The 23199-nt window shown below is 42.2% G+C and overlaps 1 protein-coding gene across 1 annotated transcript in view; it reads left to right on the forward strand.

Moving 5' to 3' along the window:
• Nucleotides 1-227: 227 nt before the first annotated feature.
• The window catches only part of USP31 (ubiquitin specific peptidase 31), a 72599-nt gene continuing 49627 nt past the window's right edge, over nucleotides 228-23199 (forward strand). The window contains exon 1 of the mRNA XM_030871472.3: nucleotides 228-1006. Coding sequence (XP_030727332.2) covers nucleotides 386-1006 — 621 coding nt within the window. The 5' untranslated portion in view covers nucleotides 228-385. The remainder of the gene's footprint in view (nucleotides 1007-23199) is intronic.

Genomic DNA, 23199 nt, shown 5'->3' on the forward strand with positions numbered 1-23199 from the left:
CGGCGCCTGGACCTTGACCACACTAGACATGGCCTCCCTCGGGCTTCACGGAGCAGTACCGCGCCCGGGGCCGCCAGTCATCGCGTCTGGCTGGGGAGGCAGCTCCGTTCCCGGAGTCAACATGGCGGCCGCGGCGGCTTCAGCGCGGGGCGGGGGAGCTGGGAGGCGGGTCACGTGAGCGGCCCAGCTGGGCGGATCTCGCGCGCTCCCGCCCGCCCCGCCGGCCGCGGCTCGCTTGCTAGCTCCGCGGCGCTCTGAGGTGTGCGGGGCATCGAGCCCCCCGTCCCGGTGAGGCGCGGCGCGGCGCGGCGGGATGCGGCGGCGGCCGTGGCGGGGACGCGGGCCGGGCGGGCGGACGCGGTGATGAGCGTCAGCGGCCACCGCCATGTCCAAGGTAACGGCGCCCGGGCCCGGGCCGCCGGCGGCGGCAGCGGGCGGGAAGGAGAAGCGCTCCTTCAGCAAGCGGCTGTTCCGGAGCGGCCGCGCGAGCGGCGGCGGCAGCGCTGGGGGCCCCGGGCCGGCCGCGCCCTCCTCGCCCTCGTCGGCGCGCTCGGTGGGTAGCTTCATGAGCCGCGTCCTCAAGACGCTGTCCACGCTCTCGCACCTTAGCTCCGAGGGCGCCACCCCGGACCGCGGCGGCCTCCGCAGCTGCTTCCCGCCCGGGCCCACGGCCGCGCCCACGCCGCCGCCGTGCCCGCCGCCGCCCGCCTCGCCCGCGCCGCCCGCCTGCGCCGCAGAGCCGGTGCCCGGGGTGGCGGGGCTCCGGAACCACGGCAACACGTGCTTCATGAACGCCACGCTTCAGTGCCTCAGCAACACCGAGCTCTTCGCCGAGTACCTGGCGCTCGGCCAGTACCGGGCGGGGCGGCCCGAGCCCTCGCCTGACCCCGAGCAGCCTGCGGGGCGCGGCGCGCAGGGCCAGGGTGAGGTCACCGAGCAGCTGGCGCACCTGGTGCGGGCCCTCTGGACCCTGGAGTACACCCCGCAGCACAGCCGCGACTTCAAGGTGAGCCCCTGGGGCACCCGCCTGCCCAGAGCTTCCTTCTCCGCTTCCGTCGCGGCCAGAGGACTGATGCTCTGGTTGCCTAATGAAAGAGGAGCGGGCCTCGAGTCCGGGCAGATGGCGCTGATTGCGAGGAACAGTCATTCACTCATTCATGCATCGGGCATTTGGAAGGGCTTGCTACGTGGCGGGCCCTTTGATGGGCACAGGGGAGGGATGGGACAATGGGCAAGACCGTCTGCCATCCTGGAACTTACATTCTTGGGGGTGGGAGTGTTGAGCTTGGGTTCAAATCCTTGTTCTGCCACTTACTAGCGGTGTGACCTCGGGCAGGTTACTCTACCTCTCTGTGCCACAATTTCCTCATCTGGTACCTACCTCATAGGTGATTGTGAGCTGCTAACAAGTTGATATGTTGGGTTGAACCCTATGAAGTTACCCACTGTTGACCGTTCTGACTTACAGATTGGCATTTTTATGGCGTTCAACCTGGTATGTAAAATGCTTCCATTGTGTGCAGTGCTATGAGTATTTGCTGCCATTATTATTTTTAGTATTAAAAACTTTAACAAGTTGAAGAGGTGGTACCAGACAGTGGTTTGAAGGAAGTAAAACCTGGTGATGTGACTGTTGTGCTGGTAGGGTACGTTACATGGGTTAGGGTGACTTCTCGGAGGAGGTGATGTTCTGAGACTTGAGTAACCACAGGGAGGGCCAGCCTTGAGGAGCTCAGGGGAAAGCGGTTCCCAGGTGTAAGGCAAGTGTGGACACCTTGAGACGGGAAAGAGCCTGGTGTACTTGACCCGCAATGTAGCTCCGGGATGGGCAAACTCTTTCTGTAAAGGGCTGCATAGCAAATGTTTTAGGCTCTGCTGTTCAAGATGCAAACTCGAGGCTATTAAGTAGATACGTATATAACAAGAAAAGACACATTTCTACACATTATTGCCTAAAATAAAAATGTTATAATAATTGAGTACAATATTTTGTAATACAGGTCTACTAATGAGAAGCATGGGACTCCTTTTTTGGAGAGTACAAAGTTTAACTTAATTGGAGTTCAAAATTAATGTTCCCTGTTGTCAAATTGATTACAAGCATTCATCTCTCCAAATCATTCGTAGCTCACAGGCCGTATAGAAACAGGCAGTGGGCTAGATGTGGCCTTGGGTCCTTGTGAGTGCGTGAGAGCTGAGAGAGGAGTGTGAGTGGTGGGCTGGGGCCAGGTGGTGTAGGATCATAAATTTAGGCTGTAGTACTAAGGAAACGGGCTCTTACTCTAAGCAAAAGGGGAAGATGATTTGAGATTGTATAAGGGATACTTTTAGGTGGAAAATGGATATAGATAGAACTAAATAGAATGAAGTCACACAATAAGAAAGTTAATTCCTTTTCTGTTCTCTTTCTCTCCTGATCATGCCCAAGAGAAAGTCTCAGCTTGGTGGTTAGCTTGTCTTTAACACCTCTTGCTCACTCCCCCACCTTTTTTTTTTTATTTGTTTATTTATTTTATTTATGTATTTTTTGGCTGTGTTGGGTTGCCCCTGCTGTGCACGGGCTTTCTCTAGTTGCGGCGAGCGGGGGCTACTCTTTGTTGCAGTGCGTGGGCTTCCCATTGCAGTGGCTTCTCTTGTTGTGGAGCATGGGCTCTAGGCGCACAGGCTTCAGTAGTTGCGGCACGCAGGCTCCGTAGTTGTGGCGCACGGGCTTAGTTGCTCCATGGCATGTGGGATCTTCCCGGGCCAGGGCTCGAACCCGTGTCCCTTGCATTGGCGGACAGATTCTTAACCACTGTGCCACCAGGGAAGCCCCCCTTTTTTTTTTTTTTTTTTTTTTTAAATAGAGAATAAGCTTCAAGTTTAGAGATCTGAATAGGTAACAGTAGCTAGAATTTAATAAGGTTATGTCTTCATTGGATTTGTCTTTTCTAAAATAAATTTATTTATTTATTTTTGGCTGCGTTGGGTCTTTGTTGCTGCATGTGGGCTTTCTCTAGTTGCAGCGAGCAGGGGCTACTCTTTGTTGCGGTGCGTGGGCTTCTCTTGTTGTGGAGCACAGGCTCTAGTTGCACAGGCTTCAGTAGTTGTGGCACGCAGGCTCAGTAGTTGTGGCTCGCAGGTGCGGGCTCTAGAGCACAGGCTCAGTAGTTGTGGCTCATGGGCTTAATTGCTCCGCAGCCTGTGGGATCTTCCCGGACCAGGGCTCGAACCCTTTGCATTGGCAGGCGGATTCTTAACCACTGCACCACCAGGGAAGCCCTGTCTTCTGTTTATGGCAAATGGTACTGGCAGTCCATTGGTGCTATGAAGTTTCTTTCTAAAATACACTTATTTAAGTATGAGTAAATGATTTGATTAAAATATAAATTGGTCAGCTATCTAAGGGAATCAGCTTGGTTGAGGACCTACTGTCTTGCTGAGGAACAACACTGCCAAGGTCCACTCCTCTCCTTTTAATACATTTTACTTACATGTTATTTATATTTATTTATGTTCTACCCTGTTTTTCTCAAAAAGAAAAAAATGGTTGTTGTTTGATCTTGGAAATTTGAATGGAAATACTTGACTGGGATAGGGACTGGAAAAAAAGAGATTCATGTCAGAGATCTCAAAATAAGAAAGTAGGAGGGAATGGCAGCCAGCCAGCTACTATTGGTCTTTTTCTTTTTGCCTATACGTGCCTGCAGGTAGCCACAGCAGTTGCAGACTTTTCAAGGTCACAGCCTAGTGTTTTCAGTTTGGTTTTCCATTCTTTTCCAAAATGTGAAAATCAATTTCTACAGCATTTTTGTATGTGAACATTTCCATTGCTTTTTAAGAGATTGTGTTTACTTTTTTATCAATTAAAAAGCTGTAACAGAATTGGGTCAATAATTCTAGAAAAGCATGCTTTGGCAAAGTTGAACAGGTTCTTAGAGGCCTTTTTTTCCCTGAATTTTATTTTATTTATTTTCTTATACAGCAGGTTCTTATTAGTTATCCATTTGATACATATTAGTGTATATATGTCAATCCCAATCTCCCAATTCATCACACCACCACCCCTACCCTGAGGCCTTGTTTTTAAAAAATGTAATCTTCTGAACCGTTAGTAGATTTCACTTTGCATTCATTCATTCATTCACCTCCCTCTGTTGAAGGTTTATTCAGTCAGTTAGGAATGCGTTCCGCACCAGAAAGAAGCAGCCCTAATGATGGTGCCTTAAGCAATAAAGATGTTGAATTAGCTCACCTGTAAGAAGTCTGGAGGTAGGTGGTTCTAAGGTGGTGCAGTGGCTTTATGGGCCCAGCTAGGACCCAGACCATTTCTGTGTTTCCATTCTGTTGTCCTTAGCTATCAGTGGCCTTTTGTCCTTAATGTTTGTCACCTCAGGGTTTTCTACCCAGTCAAGCCAGGAAGTCATTAGGGAAATAAAAGTTCTTCCAGAAGCCCCCTCAACAGGCTTTTACTTACATCTCATTAACTATAATCATGTCGCTTGACCACCCTGGCTGCCGTGGAGGCAGGAAGGTGGTGTTTGGGTTTTCCTGCCTTAATAGAAGAGATGAGTAAAGGAGGGGATTGCCTTGTAGGCAGCCCACCAAAGTGCTTCGCCTACCACGTGCCAGGCACTGTCACGTGGGGAAGACACTGCGCCTGCCTGTGAAGCACAAAGGAAGTTGAAGCACCAGGCAAGAGGATGCACCAGTCACCACGCCCCCCTCACCTGCTAGTGATTTGATATTCGAGGCAGATACTCTTCTCTGCTCTTCTTGAGCTCACATTCAGCCTCAGAATCCTGTTGAACAGCCTGTTGAACAGCCACTACCAGTTGGCAGAGGAGATAAAACCAATTTGCCATGTTGAGATAATTTGCCTTGAGGTCTCAGAAAGCACTTAGTATGTCTTTGCATGTACTTTTATCGTCCTAAAACTTCTTTAAGTTCCTAACAATTTTGTTTGTAAGATTTTCAATTCGGATTCTAACCACATTGATTTCAGCTTTAGGAGCTTGCCAGGTAAACGGAGTTTTGGTTTTGGATGAGCTAGATGGTTGTTATGGTTGGATTTTCGTTTTCCAGAATGAAAGACGTTGACTGGTCCAATCTTGGTAAGCTTTAAGAAACTTCTCTAGCTGCCACTTATATCTTTTTCTTTTTTTGTGCAGTCCTTTTTCTCCTGCTGATAGAGTAGCGGTTGTCAACCAGGGCACTTTTGCCTCCCCTACCCCCTCACTTCTGGGGACATTTGGTGATGTCTGGAGACACATACTTGGGTGTCACAACTGGGGTGGGGTGCTACTGGCAACTAGTGGGGAGACTCCAGGTTTGGGGCTAAGTGTCATACAACATGCAGGACAGTATCCCTCAAAAAGGATAACCCAGCCCCAAATGTCAGTAGTGCTGAGGTTAAGAAACTGTTGGAGGAATGTTTTGAACTTCCTTAGTGCAAGTTTTCCTTACTTTCCCAGCTTTTAATGGTTATCTTGTTACTTTTTCTTCTTTGTTTGCTGCGGCACTAGAGTAAAGGTTGGACTTTACTGGCAGGATCCTTGGATCACTGTCTTAGTAAAACTATGACAGTAAGTAAATCATTTTGAAACCTGAATGCTCAGTATGCTGTTGTAAGAGGAAATAAGCCTATTGTCCTAACTTTAACAGGATGCTAGCTTGGGTGCTCCAGGTTCGTACAGATGCTTTCTGATTTCTAGTACTCAGTGCCCTTTTGCAGCAAGTGAAAGACGGAAGGTCATCTTTCAAGTAACAAAGATGGGTTTTATAGCAGCAGTTTTCAAACTGTGCTTCCAGAGAACGACTAGAACAGAGTGATCTACTGATAAAAGAAATGTGGGGACTCCTTTCAAATTTGCAGGAAAACAAAAAGTAATTGATGAATCAAATTTTCTCTCCCACATGTTTTTCCTTGAACTTTGGTGCCTGGTGGTGCTTATTTATTAGTGAGAGTTCTTGGGTTACAAAGGGAGTATATGTGTGTAAATGAGTAGTGGCAGACAAGCCAGCAACCAGGGGCTTCCGCTGGCTCAGTTTCACACCTTACTGTGTCATGGACTCATGCTGGGGAGCTCTGATTTTATGCTGCAGACCTATGATGAAAGTTTTCCTCGTTTGTATGAAGCTGTTTAGTATGTTGACATTTCACAGTGGTTCCCAAGAAGTGATCTGATTTTAGGGTGTCCCTCAAATTAATTTGAAAAATAGGAAAAAAAAATGAAATAGTGGCGGTCACATTCAGATTTGTGATGGTATTAAATAGAAAGTATGTGTCCTCCTGGTCTGTTCTCTTGTCTGTCAAATGCTGTCAGTTCTGTTTTAGTGAAGTTCCACATCTTTGAAGAAGGGCTGTGAGAGAATCATCAAATTTTAGACTTGGAAGGAGATGTGGGTGAAATGTGAGTGGCCCTCAGCCTTTCTGGATGCGGAAACTAAGGTTCACCTGCTGGCTAGAGGCTGAGGGAGCAGAACCAGAGTTCTGACCACCCCCCGCATGCCGATGCACGCACTGAGCCCTGGTTCTGAGGTCGTCTTATTAGCACAACCACTGAAGCGACAGGTCTCAACATAAAACATAAACAGGGAAGGTGGACGTGCTGAAACATGTAGCATTTTTTCCCTCTAAGTTTGCGGTGCTAAATCGTAGTGAAAATAAGGTCAGCTGCAGCTAGCTTTATATATGTGCTATTGCTCCTGAGACGTAGGCACTTTTGGAAGACTTCCTTAAAAAATTATCCTTTCAGACCATTTAAATGCATATATAAACACATCTTTTACATTGATGGGCTTATACTCTCCATAGAGTTCTGTAACTTGCTTTCCTTTATGCCCCTATACTGGACTTCAAAATATATCACAGGTAGCCATAGCTTTCATTGTTTTTTGTTAATACATCCAAGTCCACCTCATTCTTTTTAACAGTTGTATGGAAGCCCACTGATGGGTGTTTTGGTTGTATAAAATTTTTAACCATTATAGCCAATCCTTCAACATATATCAAGTCTCCTTTTCTAAGGAGTGGGTCTTAGCTGTGGCGTTGCTGAGTCAGAGGGAACGTGCATTTACACTGTGGATGCACCTCACCAGACTGCCCAGCAAAAGCCCGAGTAGGACAAGACTCTGACCCATCCACGCTGCATGCTAGGGCCTCGCTGCTGACACGTGCTTCCTCTTTCAAGTGACTGCCCTATTCTTCAGTTTTCAAACTTATTTTCTTTCACGTAGGTCAGTTTTGTTCCTCTAGGTATGCCTATTCTCCACTCTTCTTAAACGTGTATGTCTCTCTTTCCAGACACGTCCACCTGATGTGTGCAGCTTCTTATCAGGTGGTAAAGGGGACTCATGAGAAAGTGCAAGAAAAGCATTGAAGAGGACTAGTTGGGGAATAAAAATACACAGGACAATTATGGACTTTCATGTTTGCTGACTTAAACCACATTTACTGAGCAATTATTGTGTATAAAGGGACTAGTTTAGGGGAGAGGGTTGGGAATAGAGGATTAAGTATGACGATTATAGGACAAAGTTCTTGCCCTCAGAGAACTTACCAGTTTTATAGGGAAATTAAAAAAAATTGTATTGACTGGGAAAGTTCAGTGGGAGTTCAGAGAAGGGTGAAATCATTGTGAGCTGAAGTGCAAGTAGAAGATTCATTCATTCATTGTTGGCAGTTAAGCTTCTACAAATTTATGAATTTATGGAGCTCGTAACTCTATGCCACGTGCTGTGCTAGTCCTTGGGTATATGGGGTAAACAAAACGGTATGGTAATGTAAAAAAATGGTGCCAGGTCCCGTGATCCATTCCTTCTTGGAACTTTTATTGTTACAGGGGATGCAGATGTTAAACACACACTGGTAAATGTGAAATTTAAAATTATTAGAGCTAAGAAGGAAAAGATAAGGTGTATGGGAGAGAATGATGGGTGTGGCCAGGCAGGAGTGATAAAATGTATTCAAAAGGCTCTGCAGGGGACAGGGCTGGGGGTCCATTTGAAAGTCTGACAGGCCTTTTTCATGGCTTAGAGAGCTAGGAGGGGTGTGGGATAGATGAGGCTGGAAAAGGAGGTCAGGTAGGCAGAGGCGGGTCCTGTAGGACCCCCTTGTAGACCAAGATTAGGGGTTTAGATTTGGTTCTAAGAGCAGTGGGGAGCTGGTGCAGGTTTTAAGCAGAGTTCTGGCATGATTTCCTTGAAATGTGAAGTGATCATTCTGAGTCTGAATAGTGACTATAGACTGGAAGCAGGGAGGCCAGTTCGGAGGTTTTGCGAAGGTGGTGGATGGGATGGAGAAGCGGATAGATTTGATATGTATCTGGAGGTAGACTCGACAGGACTTGCTGAAGGATTGATTCTGGGGAAGGCACTGAGGCAGAGGGGAGCAGCCAGAATAACGCCCCGGTGTTTGTTTTGAGCAAGAGAGTGATTACTGGTGCTGTGCACTTACTTGAGGAGCAGCAACTGGGGGGGTCGGGAGTTCAGTTTCAGATGTATTAAATAGGACACTCATGAGATATCTGGTTGGCAGCTGGATAAGGAAGTCTGGAGTTCAGAAGATTGGGACTGACTAGAGATAAAGATATGGGACTCCTTGGTCTATAGGTGGTATTTAAAACTGTGACATATTGCTTGGAATGGGATTTGAAGATAAATAAGGCTTGGATAGTTAAGGGAAAGAGAGATGCCATTCCATATTGTTGGGGAAATATTCTGAGCAAAGGCACAGCCATGGCACATTGTCTAGGGTCAGGGAGGCCACTGGGCTGTCTGCTGTGTGCAATTGATTTGCAGAAGTTTTTTTCAGCCTTGGCACTGTTGACATACCTGGCATTATTGGCTAGATGAGTCTTTGCTGTGGGAGGCTGTCCTGGTGTATTAGGATATTGAGCAGTGTCCCTGTCCTCTACCCACTAGGTGCTGGTAGTACTCCCCTGCACCCACCCCAGTCATGATAATCAAAACTGTCTCCAGACATTGCCACATGTCCCCTGGCGAGCAAGATTGCCCCTGGTTGAGAACCACTGATTTGGAGAGAAGGGCAAATAAATGTAGATGGCTGAGGAGATGAGAGGGGACAGATTATGGGTGCCCTTGAAAGTCTGTCACAACAATTTAGCCTTGAGGCTGCAATCAGTAGTGATTCAATTGCGGCTTTTTGAGCTGTGCAGACTCTGATTTGATGAAAAAAGATGTTTTAGAAAAATGGTTCTGATGGTGAGCAAAAACGAATCAGGTGGAGGAGAAAGTAAGTGCGTGGAAAGGGCAGTCACAGGTGTGACATGAGGAAAAGGAGGAGGAAAGGGTGAATCCAAGAGACATTTTGGAGGACATCGTGACATCATTAAAGAGACTCCAAGAGATGGAGAGTAAAGGAAACACCGAGGTTTCAGACCTGGGTGATGGAGAAAATAAGGGGATATCTGACAGAGGTGGAGCAGTCCAAAAAGGGCACTAAGGGCAGAGAAGATCATGAAGATAATTTGAACATGTGGGGTTGGGGGTCATAGGATATCTAAGGAGAGTCTTAATAGTTGGAAATATGGTGCGATTTAGAACTAGCTGTGTAGACTTGGATTCAGCTGCATAGAGGTGATAATTGAATCCAGGAGCATTGAGTGTGTAGTCAGAAGCCCAAGGCCAAGCCCTTGGGGGAAACTAAAAATAAAAGGATAGGAGGAGGGAGGGACTTCTTGGACTTGTTAAAGGGGCAGAGAGATAGGCGGAAAACCAGGAAAGCAGAGTCAGGAAACCTGGCTTATTTAGGTTGACTTCCTGCTCTTAGCCCTGAGTACAGTGTAGAGCTGCAGAAACGTCAGTTTATACCCAGTAAGAGGGGCTTCCCTGGTGGTGCAGTGGTTAAGAATCTGCCTGCCAATGCAGGGGACACGGGTTCGAGCCCTGGTCTGGGAAGATCCCACATGCTGTGGAGCAACTAAGCCCGTGCGCCACAACTACTGAAGCCCGCGCGTCTAGAGCCCGTGCTTCGCAACGAGAAGCCACTGCAACGAGAAGCCCGCGCACCGCAACGAAGAGTAGCCCCCGCTTGCTGCAACTAGAGAACGCCCGCTCACAGCAACGAAGACCCTACGCAGCCAAAAATAAAATAAATAAATAGATAAATAAATTTAAAAAAATGCTATATACCCATTAAGAATCAAATTCAGGTTGATATATTGTAGTCATGATTCGTTAAGTCTGCAGATTTATCGAGCATATTTTTGTGCTGGTCCTGTGTTGGGAGGCACTGAGCTGTGCCAGGATGACTGAGATGGTCCATGCCCTTAAGGAATGCAGGGTCTAGAAGGGAAGGCAGGGGTTAAGAAACAATTGCAGAAGGGTAGGATGAGTGCTGTGATAGAGGTATGTATAGAAGTGCTGTGTAGACCCCAGGGAGGGAAGGGAGGGTTGTGGGGGGACTGGAGTCTGGAAGGATTTGGTCGGAATCCTCTAGGTGGGTAAGGGGAGAGGTGGGAAAGGCCTTTCCAGGGCAGAAAACCCATCAAGTGCAAAGGCTTAGAACCTCAAACAACTTGGCTTATTCAGAAAATTTCAAGGTCTAGTGTGGTTGGAGCAGAAGAGCAGGGTGGTGGATGGGTTGGGGAGGAGGTCACTGAGTGATGCTTTGGGCGAGGTTAGGTCTCTGGCTTTGTTCTTTGGGTGCCATGTCAGAGAATAGCATCTTGTGAGGGCAGCACCAAGGAATTTCAGACAGGCTTGTGGTATCATTGTCTTTTTCTTTTATTATTTTTCAAAGAATGATCACTCAGAGGCCAGGGACATTGAGGATGGGGAGGTGATGATGAGAGAGGGCAGGGGCAGAACTGGGGGGTTCAGGGAGAACAGAATATATCTTAGCCTCTTTGAGCCTGGTTACATTTGGGAAACTGAGGCAGCATAAAACTTTTCAGAGGTGCTGAATTCCACTTTAGGCATGTTGTATTTGAGGTCCCATGGTAACTCATGGAGGAAAATATTCAGTAGTGTAGGCTAGAGTTTCGGCTAGAGATTTTTATTTGTTATTAAACTCCCCTTCTGAGTTTTTAAAAATATCTTTCAAACCAGCAACATAAACTAGCACTAAATCTGTTATTTTGATTTGATCTAGTTAGGTTCTTTACACATTTGCAGGGGCAGAGCTTCAACTTGAACTCAGGGCAGTGTGATGATAACATTTATGCTCTTACTGTACTGAACACATTGCCTTGAAGTGCCATCAGTTTACATTTTTGTACTTGTCCACATACATACATATTTTACGTAGTTGCTGTTATCCTGGCCAGGCCATTTTGTATTATAATTTTTTTTCATGCAACTTACAAAACATTTTTCCATCTTTCTAAATAGTACTCATAATACTGTTTAATGTTTACTGATACATATGGTATCATATTGCTAAGTGATAATTTAATCATCCAGTCCTCTTTTTTTTTTTTTTAACGGTACGCGGGCCTCTCACTGTTGTGGCCTCTCCCGTTGCGGAGCACAGGCTCCAGACGCACAGGCTCAGCGGCCATGGCTCACGGGCCCAGCCGCTCCACGGCATGTGGGATCTTACCGGACCGGGGCACGAACCCGCGTCCGCTGCATCAGCAGGAGGACTCTCAACCACTGCGCCACCAGGAAAGCCCTCCAGTCCTCTTTTATTGGGCAATTTCCCCCATACTCTTTTTTATTATAATGAACATGAATCATGTGTATAGCTTTTTGTTTTGTCATGTTATTTATTTAGGATAAGTTTCCAAACATGTTCTCAGAGCATCAGAAGCTTATGGACATCTTTTTGACTTCTTATTACAGAAATTACAGCGCTGCTAGTTTGATCATAAGCTTCACCCAGCCCAGTGAATGGTGCATGTTGGATGCTCACAAACCATTTTTGGAATGAGTTGGATTTTATAATTTAAATTTGTTATTGTCAGTTTATATTCATTCTTTGCTCATTTGTCTGTTGTCATTTTTTCCAATTTTTTGTTGTGGTAAAATACACGTAACATAAAATTTACCCTTTTAGTTGCTTTTAAGTACAGCTCAGTGGCATTAAGTACCTTCACTGTTGTGCAACCATCAACCACTGTCCATTTCCAGAACTTTTTCATCGTCCCAACCAGGAACTCTGTATGCATTAAGCAATCACTCCCGTCTAGTCCCTGGTAACCAGTGTTCTACTTTCTGTCTCTATGAATTTGCCTATTCTAGGTATCTCATATAAGTAGAGTTACACAGTACAATACACAAAATCCTTTTGTGTCTGGTTTGTGTCATTTAGAATAATGTTTTCAATATTCATCTGTGTTGTAGTATGTTGCAGAATTTCATTTCTTTTGATGGCAGAATAATATTCCTTTATACGTATGTACTACATTTTGTTTATCCATTCATCTGTTGATGGACAACTGCATTGTTTCTGCTTTTTGGCTATTGTGAATAATGATACTATGAACATAGGCATTCAAGTATCTATGTGTGTCCCTGTTTTTAATTCTTTTGGGTCATGTAGTAATTCTGTGTTTAACTTTTTGAGAAACTGTCAAACTTTTCCACAGTGGCTGCACCATTGTACATTTCCACCAGCAATGCATGAGGGTTCCAGTTTCTCCACATCCTTGCCAGCACTTGTTATTTTCCATTTTTGTTTTCAAATAATAGCCATCCTAGCGTGTGTGGTTATTGTGGTTTTGATTTGCATTTCTCTAATGACTAATGATCATTAGTCATTAATGACTTAACTGATGTCTTGGACTATCTTTTCAAGCAGTAGGCTTATTGCCTGTTTGTATATCTTCTTTGGAGAAATGTCTATCCAAATACTTTCCTCATTTTTGAATTGGATTTTTTTGTTGTTGATGCTGAGTTGTAGGAGTTCTTTATATATTCTGGATATTAATCCTTTATCAGATATATGATTAGCAAGTATTTTCTCTCATTCCGTGGGTGGTTGTTTCACTCTCTTGATAACTGTGATGAAGTCCAGTTTGTCTATTTTTCTTCTTCTGTTGTCTGTGCTTTTGGTATCATATCCAAGAAATCATTGCCAAATTTAATGTCATGAAGTTTTCCGTCTTTGTTTTTTACTAAAAATTTTATAGTTTTAGCTCTTATATGTAGGTCTTTCATCCATTTTGAGTTAACTCTTGTATTGATGTATGGTGTAAGGTAAGGTTACAACTTCATTCTTTTGCATGTGGATATTTAGTTTTCTCAGCACTGTTGTTGAAAAGACTACTGTTCTTTCTTTGTTGAATGGTTTTGGTGCCCCTGTCAAAAATCAATTGACTGTATATGTGTGGGTTTATTTCTGGGCTCTTTATTCTATTCCATTGATCTATATGCCTGTCTTTGTTTCAGCACCACACTGTTTTGATTACTGTAGCTGTGTAGTAAGTTTTGAAATCAGAAGTTTGAGTCCTTCCAATTTGTTCTTCTTTTTCAAGATGGTTTTGTCTTTGGAGTTCCTGGAGATTCTATATGAATTTCAGAATAGGCTTTTCTTTCTGCAGAAAATGGGATTTTTATAGGGATTGCACTGAAATCTGTAGATTGTTTTGGGTTGAATTGTCATTGTAACAATATTGTCTTCCAATCCATGAACATGGAATGTCTTTTTTAATATTTATGTTGTCTTTAATTTCCTTCGCTTAAGTTTTGTAGTTTTCAATGTACAGGTTTTTCACCTCCTTTGTTAAATGATTATTCCTAAGTATTTTATTCTTTTTGATGTTATACATGGAACTATTTTCTTAATTTCCTTTTTTGGATTGTTCATTGCTAGTGTATAGAAATGGAACTGGTTTTTGTGTGTTGATATTGTATCCTGCACTTGGCTGAATTCATCTGTTAGCTCTAACAGTTTTTTTTTGTGTGTGAGTCCTCAGAGTTTTCTACATATAAGATCATATTATCTGCAAACAGAGATAATTTTACATCTTCCTTTCCAGTTAGGATACTTTTTTTTTTTCTAGATAAAGCATAGTCGGTATACAATGTTGTGTTAGTTTCTGGTGTACAGCAAAGTGATTCAGTTATATATATTCATATATATATATTCTTTTCCATTATAGTTTATTAAAAGATATTGAATATAATTCCCTGTGCTATACAGAAGGACCTTGTTGTTTATTTATTTTATATATAGTAGTTTGTATTTGCTAATCCCAAACTCTTAATTTATTCTCCCACCCTTCCCCTTTCTCGCCTAGTTCTGGCTAGAAATTCCAATATTCTGTTGAATAGAAGTGGTGAAAATGGGCATCCTTGTCTTGTTTCTTCATCTTAGGGGAAAAGCTTTCAGTGTTTCACCATTGAGTATGATGTTAGCTGTGAGCTTTTCGGATATGGTCTTTATCATGTTGAGGAAGTTTTCTTCTTTTCCTAGTTTGTTGAGTGTCTTTATCATGAAAGAATGATGAATTTTGTCAAGTGCTTTTTCTGAATTAATTGAGATGATCGTGTGGTAGTTTTCTTTCATTCTATTAATGTGGCATATTACATTGATTGATTTTCATATGTTGAACCCCTTTTCATTCCAGAAATAAATCCTACTTGGTCATGGTGTCTCTTGGGATTTTTTTTTTTTTCTTGGGATTTTGAAGTTTCTTTTCTTTTTTAAAAAACTTTATAATAACTCTTTATAGAGTGTAGATGTAAGGTAACACCTTCATTAAGCCTTGATACATTTGATATAGATACTTCTCTCAGACTCTTGCTCTTTTAGTTTTGTTAACTTTTATGTATTACAGAAGGTTTTAATGTTTTTGAACCTGTACCTTTGCCTTATTTTTTGTTATGTATAGCTGAAAAGTTAGGCTTTCATATAGGATAATTTTTCTCTTTTATTTTTTGTTAGTTTTTTCTTTTATGTTCTAAAATATTTCTCTTTCCAATAATTTGGAGTTTGGTTTAGTATAGTGCAACTGTAAAGTGGGGATTTATTTTAAGGTTTGAGATTTCCCATCTTGTATAGTACATTGAGTGGTTGAGAACCTGGACTGGGGAGCCAGACAGCCCGTGTTCCAATCCTAGCTGCAGCACTTACTAGCTATAGATCCTTGGGCACTTAATTCTCTGGGCTTAGTTTCCTCATTTGTAAAATGGGGATAAGACTATATCTACCTCATTTGGTTGTTTTAAAAAGAAGAGAAAAACTTGGCTAAGGGACTGGCATACCGTCAGTGCTAAGTGAGTGTTAACTGGTATTGTTACCCAGCCTTGTTATCACACTGCTTATTTGTAAAAGTCTTCTCCATATTTAGAATTTTATGGTCTATTTCTGAATTGTGTGTTCTGTTTCATCAGTACTTTTATTGGTACCACATGGCATTGTTGTTGCCTGTTCTTTTCATGCTATTCTTTTTTCCCCCCACTGTGAAACATTTATTTTTCTTCTGCAATATTTTCTTCTGATTAAAACCAGTGCAGAAAAGTACTCAGTACCTTGGGTAAGAGATGAGCTATCTTGCTGTTCTTTTAAAGTTCTCCAGACAAATTTTAGAATCATTTTGTCAGGTTTCAAAAACCAATCCTGTGTGAATTTTAGTGTTAAATATCTACATTAGTTTGGGACAGATAACCATCTTTGCTGAATGTCTGCCTGTCACTGATAAAATTCATAACTTTAAACAAACCATAAACTAATAATAATGTTACAGTAAGAAAACCTGGTTGACTGATAAGTGAGGAAGAAATTGCAAGAGTTATTAAAAGAACTGCCTGTTCCCCCCAAAGATTACAGAATTGGATGGATTTATTCGTACATTTTTCCAAGGATCAGATAATCCCCATGTTGTATGACTGTCAAAAGTGTAGAAAAATTTCCTCTCCGAGGCAAAAGGATTCTGTTTCCTAAACCTGTTCATGTCTGTCTCCTCCATTCCACTGCGAGGCCCTCGAGGGCAGTGAGTCTGTCTTATTCAGCATTGTTTTGTTGGAGGTGCACAATGTATTGGTCCATCTGAACTGAAGATGCCACAAGCAAGGAAGGACAGCTTGCAGACCAGCCTCAGTTGTAAATGTAGATGTGCTGATGCTGGGCCACTTCTCTTGTACACATGGGTCAGACCTCACTTGAGGACTGTGATCACGCTTAGGCTTTAAGCCTTGCAGGAGGAGGAGGGAAACTGGAGATGGGTGGCATGCCTCAGTAACAGAATTTTTTGAGCATGTTGTCTGAAAATGGAATGAGATGCCTCACCTGAGTATTTTTATCTTTGGACAAGTTGAAGCAGAGCCCTGGGTAGTATTGTAAAGGAGAGTTACACACCCCATAATAAATTGGACTGGATTCAGTTTATTTCTTTCCCTTTCCTTGTCTCCTGCTCCTTTCCTCTGACTTTTGAACATATAAAAAATGTACATTTGAAGCAGAGTTGACAGTGTTTGGCAGCTTTACGTGAAGGGTGGATAAGATGAGGAGGTGAAAATAACTTCGAGGTTTTGAAACAGGGTGTCTTGGGATGGTGTTCTTCACGCCTGGAAGCACAGAATGGAAAACGATTCTGGAGGTGAGTGGATAAGTTCAGTTTTAGAGAGCTCACATAGTATTTGAACATAAGAGCCCTAGGAAAACTTGTTTGTTGTTGTTATTATATTTGTTGAATGTCTCTCATATGTCAGGCAGGCACTGTGTAAAGTGAATCGTTTTAAGTTTTTGGTGAGCCATGTAGAAATGTGCCGATCTGGTCAAAATGTGGAAATCTCTCTTAAACTGATACAGATGTAGTAATAAAGATGCTTGTGCTGAGTTACAGATGCTTATCCTGAGTTAGGTGTTTTACATCTTCCTTTGTGTGGCTTGAAGTTTTTAGTTTGACTCTGCCCCTTTTGTTTTGTTATTAGTGTGTGGTTTGGTGCATTTTTCCTGTCCCCATCTATACACTTGTCACAATGAGGGGCTGCTAAATAGGGCAGTGTTCTCTGTTTGTGTAGTTCCCCACAGCTGTTTCCTATAGTGAAGACTCAGGAAAACAATGACCTCATGGTTTCCACAAAAAAAGCCTTTTATATATAGTCATGGAAAAGAAATCATTGAAAACTGAGTAATTTAAAATTCTGTCCTCTGCAGCTTTTTCCTTCAAAAATATTCTTGTTTGCTCTGTTAATTGGCTGTTCCTCAAATGACCTTTTATGTTTAACAAACAACATTTTTGCAGTGGAGCACATCGGGATATCTTGTCTTTCATTTGATTGTGATCTTTCTCTATTTAGAAATCATTGTTTTCTGCCACGGACTGTGGCAGTTCCTAGAGGAATTGGCCAGTCACCCAACATCTGTTGCTTCTTCCCTCCAGTTGTTGAGCTTGGATGGTAGCAAACAGTGTGTCCACAAACAAACAGTTCACGCATTAGAAGATTGCATAGGACTGGTCAGGAAATGCCTTTGTTGCTTCTACTGTCAGGAACCTTTGTAAGCTCATCACCAGCTTAGTAAATTCTTCTTCTGTTTTTTTTTAAATTCCTTGACTTTAACTCTTGGTCTTCTCATCTTTAAGAGCAAGGCAGAGCTGTCTGATTCTCAGGAGATTTAAGAAATAATAATAATCATAATGAAAATACCATTTATTTGTGTGGAGCCAGATGATTGATTGATTGATTGATTGCGGTACGCGGGCCTCTCACTATTGTGGCCTCTCTCGTTGCGGAGCACAGGCCCAGCGGCCATGGCTCACGGGCCCAGCCGCTCCGCGGCATGTGGGATCCTCCCGGACTGGGGCCACTGTGCTACCAGGGAAGCCCCATTTATTTATTTTTAACCTTCTTTTTAAAAAATTTATTTGGCTGCGTCGGGTCTTAGTTGTGACATGTGGGATCTTTCGTTGTGGTGAGCGGTATTCTCTCTAGTTGTGGCATGCGGGCTCTAGAGTGTGCAGGCTTAGTTGCTCTGTGGCATGTGGGATCTTAGTTCCCTGACCAGGCATTGAGCCTGTGTCCCCTGCATTGAAAGGTGGATTCTTAACCATTGGACCACCAGGGAAGTCCCTGGAGCCAGATCATTTACACTGTACATTCATATACAACTTTTTCATTTAATCTTCCCAACAGCCCGTGAAAGGAGCATTGCTATTCCATTTAAACGATTAGGATATAGGGCTTCAGTGCTAGTACTTGATAAGTAGCAGAGCCAGAACTCCAACCTTGCATGGTTTTTATGAGGTTAAAGGAGAAGATATAATTAAGGGTTTAGTACAGAAACTTGCACATGGTAAGTATTCCAGAAATGGAAGGTGGTGATGAGGAAGGTGCTCATTCCAAGTCTGTGGCCGCCTGAGTACCCGTCCCCATTTCTCAACTCTGTCCTATTGGCAGTTTTTCTTGCTGCCAGAGTAGTCTTACAGCTTATCTGTAACTACATTATTTCTCTTCTCAAAAATTGCCTTTACTTTTTCTTTTATATACAAAATGTGGTATAAATTTCTTAGCTTGGCATTTAAACTTTTCCGGAAAAATAAAATAAAAAAGGCATGCATAAAACCAGCCCCATTAAAAATAATGGTTAGATTCAATAGACACACAATTACTGTTAATTTGCTCTAAATGTTACTGATGCTTACTCTGATTTCTGTACTTATCTCATCATGGACTGGTTAAAAAAGTTCACAGACAGGTACCTACCTGTGGATCATACTTTGAAGAGCACTGCTGTGCAGCTTCCCATGGTCTGATTTTGTCTGTTTATTCCCATAGTTTCAATGAAAATGTTTTTCTGTCTTTGCTTTTCTTGTAAAATGGTAGTTAGATCTAGAGGCTTAATGAGATTCAGGTTTGAGGGTTTTTTTAAGCCCTCTTCTTCTTTTTTTTTTTTGGTAAAACTAGTTTGTGGGAGGTGTTATAAACTTCCATCAGGAAGCCTATCTTGTCTGGTCGTGTCTCTTGCAGTGTTAGTAGTCGTCAATGGTTAGTCCTTGATCCATTAGTTCAATAAGGGTTGAAAAATGGTGATGTTTTACTTTTAACATTCCTTTTCACTTATTAGCTGGAGAACTTCTATAGAGACTCTCGCCCTTGTCGGCTGTTTGGTTATCCCAAAGTAAATTTGGAGAAGAAAGGCAAAATAAATACGTGGTGTTTTTTTCCCTTTATTTTCTGGATTTCAAAATAATTACTTGATTTCCAAATGTAGTTAGTGAGTTTTTTTTGTTGTAACTGTATGAATTAATGGATTTAAATGCATATTTGATGTGTTTCAGTCAATTACAGTTATTAACCTTATTATGCCCAACTTGTCCCTATTTTGGCCATTGGGACAAGTTGGCTACCAAGTCCTTTTGACACAATACTGCTAGTAGTCTGTGATGTCAAACCAAAATGCAGGAAGTTAAGATTTTCAAGGCTCATCTTATATGTTTCCTGCTCCAGATCTGGAATCAGTCATTTCTTCAAGGAGCCCAAGTTCCTTTTGGTGGCAGATGGTACTAAGACACCACAGTCTGGGCATTAGGGGTGTACTTGGTTTCTCTGTGTCTAAGTAGGCAGAGCTAGGAAATGTGTGATTTGTTTTAAAGGTGTAATAAATCAAGAATTCATATTGATAGTTCCATTCAGGATTTCAGGGTTTTTATTTAACCTCATTGATCTTACATCTGTTTTTCCTTTCTTCCATGCTGAAAATCCTGTTCTTAACACTAGTGTACATTCTCATTTACATTATCTCACAGTGCATTCATAAGTCTCAGAATAATCCAATACTACCACCAACAGGATGAGTATTTGAAAAAGGTTTAAGATTTATTTATTCATTTATTTATTTTTCTCCATAGGATATGTCCTACTAGGACTGTATAGTCATATTATTATGTTTTAAAGTCACTTGGAATAGTTCTCAGTGTGGCTTTGTCACCAATGTGGTATACAGTTAAATTGATTTGTTTCTTTTTGCTTTTGGTTTTGAAGAGTCGTTTTTTAAAATGTAGCTTTGTTGCATAATTATGTAAAAAATAAAATTCATTTGCCTGAAGTCAAATCTACAAAACAAGATCTGTTCAAAGAAGTCTAGTTTCTGTCTCTGATTCCTATATGCTATTCCCTTTCTCGTTAAATTTTATGATTTATTCTTTCATTGTTTTAATATAAGCAAATACATGTATTCATAATCTTCCTCTTATTCAGATAAATAGTAGCACACCATACGTACATGATTTTCTTCGTCTTGCTTTTTTCCTATAGATAATATGTGAGTGCTTACCATATGCCCTGCACAGTGGATTATTTTATGTATTCCTTATAACATTGTAAGGTAGATATACATATTATTATTTCTGTTTTACAGATGAAGAAACAGAGGCATTTCTACAGACCTTTAATTCTCTGATTTCCATTATTCCCCATAGTATCTGGTCCTGTCCTTTGTGTGCTTGTTCATGAGTGAATGAATGAGCAGGACCTCACTTTTGTAACTGCTTTACTTTGAGCAACGATGGGAGCAGAGAAAGGCTGTTTTTAAACTGTAGGAAAGGAGATTCAACCTTTTCTTTGAGGTCCATAGCTCTCTATAGCTGGAGAAGAACGCATAGTAGAAAGAACCTTTTTCCTGACCAGCAATTACAAAGATACGTTAACTTGGAACATTCTTTAATGTTACCCTAAAATAAGAGTCCCTTTTTGACAGTGCAGTGACAGCTTGGTAAATCTCCCTCATTTTAGAGTCTTTATTCCACTGAAGTTATGATAAAGTAGGATAGCTAAAGAAAAGACAAACTCCTTTAAAAGCAGTAGCTCATGGGAAATAGCTACTAGTTAATGATTTCAGGATTTTAATAGTGACAGGAAGGAAGGAGGGTAGCCTCATTTCCCTGCAGGCAGGAGAGAAAGAGGAGCATTGGCAGCTTTTTATCTTATATCCAGCAGGAGGAAGGGTTAGCTAGGTTGGAGGCCTGTTGGTCGTTACCCTCTGAGGCTCTGTTGTGACATCAGGCAGCTGGTTAGGCTGTAGTAACTGCCCCACCCACTTCCTGGTGATACCCAATTCTCTCTCAGACTTCAGGTTGTCAGCATCAGAGGATAGTGCTGGGAGGAGGATGGGGCAGCCAGGGTGCAGGTCTGCTCCTTTCCTTTTGAAAATCTGTGAACCTATGAATTTTGAATTTAGTTAGAATCCTGGTATGGCTGAGATCTTGGGGTGGTCACTGAGCCTCAGTTTCCTTATTTTCCTTTTCATTGCCCTGTGGTGATGTAAGCCTCACAGACTGTGGTGTTGAGTAACCACTGGTTCCTTTACACCTGAGTGGTGGAAACACTTTAGCAGGAAAAACCCACCAACCCAGCCTGTGAAAGTAAGCCTAGAACATAGGAAAGGGACCCTGGTAGGAAGAAGATGTGGAGGATCCTACACCACAGCTAAGTGCTGAAGAGAGATAAATGTGTTCCACCCCAGATTTTCTCTGGGTATGGCCTTGTGACTGTAATTGTTTGGAGCTCACCTTTCATGCATGTGTGCTGACCTCTTGAGTTGTAGACTGTTTTTGAAAGGGTGGTATTTAAATCTCCAGTGTAACAGTGCTAGAGGACTCACTGAGGCGTCTGTCCCCCAGGAGGGTATCTCTCACTATGATATATTCTGTGCCATTTTGTTGTCATTGTATGATCTTTCTTTTTTTTTGTTAATATTTATTTGTTTATTTATGGCTGCTTTTGGAAGCCCCTGTATGATCTTTCTTGAGTAACACAGTAATAACCCATTCATCTGGCTTTTTGAGGGAGTAAGTCTTTCATATAAGTTATTTCCTAGATAATTATTTATTTAAATATCAAGTCTTTAAAAGTTTAACTTTTGTTTTGGATAGATGGCTTGATATAGCATATCTTACACACTCGCTTTCTCAGGGAGGGAATCCCGGGCATACTTTACGCTTTGGTGATTTAGTCTTTATCATGAGCACGATCTATTGCACTCTTCTTCTGTACTGTGGAGGTTTCTTTGGGGCCAGTGGGACTACGTAGGACTTAGTGAAGGGTCCTGGCTTGCTGTATTGTTTGAATTCTTATTTCTACTTTTTGTAATACTCCTTCTTGCTCCCTACAATCGTCCCTCAAGGTCCTTCCTTCGTTTTCTCTTGCTTCATCCTGTTTTACTTTATCCTGGGAGCCTGTACCTCCTACCTCCTCATTCCTGCATTTTGCAGTTTCTAATCTGCTTCTAGTTAAATAACCAGATAAATAGAATTGGCTCAAATAAAACTAAATATGCTGAGTTAGGGCCTGAGAGTCTGGCTAAATTAAGAAACTTTAGGGTTTTCCTTTTTGAGGTCAATTTTTAAGAGCTTCAAAATAAAGTATGGCCTACATACAGAAAAATGCATAACATCATTAGTGTACAGCTCAATGAATACTAAATCCTAATGTGATATTGTATCACCCAGATCAAGAAATGGGTTGTCATTAGCACTTCAGAAGCTTCCTCTTTTGCCCCCTCCCAAACCCTACCCTCTCCCTTCTACCCGAAGGTAACCACTTGCCTGGCTTCTAACACCATTGATTCGTTTTGCTTGGTTTTGAGTTTTATTATGAATGAAATAAAAGTATATGTTCTTTTTAAAGAGAGCTTTATTGGGATACAATTTACATACCATATACTTCACACATTTAAAGTGTGTAATTCAGTGGTTTTTAGTATATTCACAGAGTGGTGCCTCCATCATCACAATTTTAGACATTTTTATTATCCCCAGAGAAGCCCCATATCCATTATCAGTCATTGTTCATTGCCCCCAACCTCCCAGTGCCAGATGTCCATTAATTTACTTCCTGTTTCTGCAGATTTTCCTATTCTGAACATTTCATATAAATGGAATCATACAACACATGGCCTTTTGCATTTGGCTTCTTTCACTTAGCATGATGTTTTTCAAGGCTCATCATGTCATACCATGTATCATTCCCCTTTATGGCTGAAAAATATTCCATTATATGAATATACCATATTTTGTTTATCCATTCATTTGTTGATTGACATTTGGATTGTCTCTGCTTTTTGGCTGTTATGAGTAATGCTGCTGTAAACATTCATCTACAAATTTTTGTGTGGAAATATGTTTTTATTTCTCTTGGGTGTATACCTAGGAGTAAAATTGCAGGGTCATATGGTGACTCCATGTTTAACTTTTTGAGCAACTGTCCAACAGTTTTCCACAGCAGCTGCACCGTTTTCCTTTTCCACCAGCTGTGTGTTAGGGTTCCAGTTTCTCTACATCCTTGTCAGCAGTTGTTATTGTCTGTCTTCTG

The sequence above is a fragment of the Globicephala melas genome, chromosome 15 (genome assembly GCF_963455315.2).
Source record: "Globicephala melas chromosome 15, mGloMel1.2, whole genome shotgun sequence".
NCBI lineage: Eukaryota > Metazoa > Chordata > Mammalia > Artiodactyla > Delphinidae > Globicephala > Globicephala melas.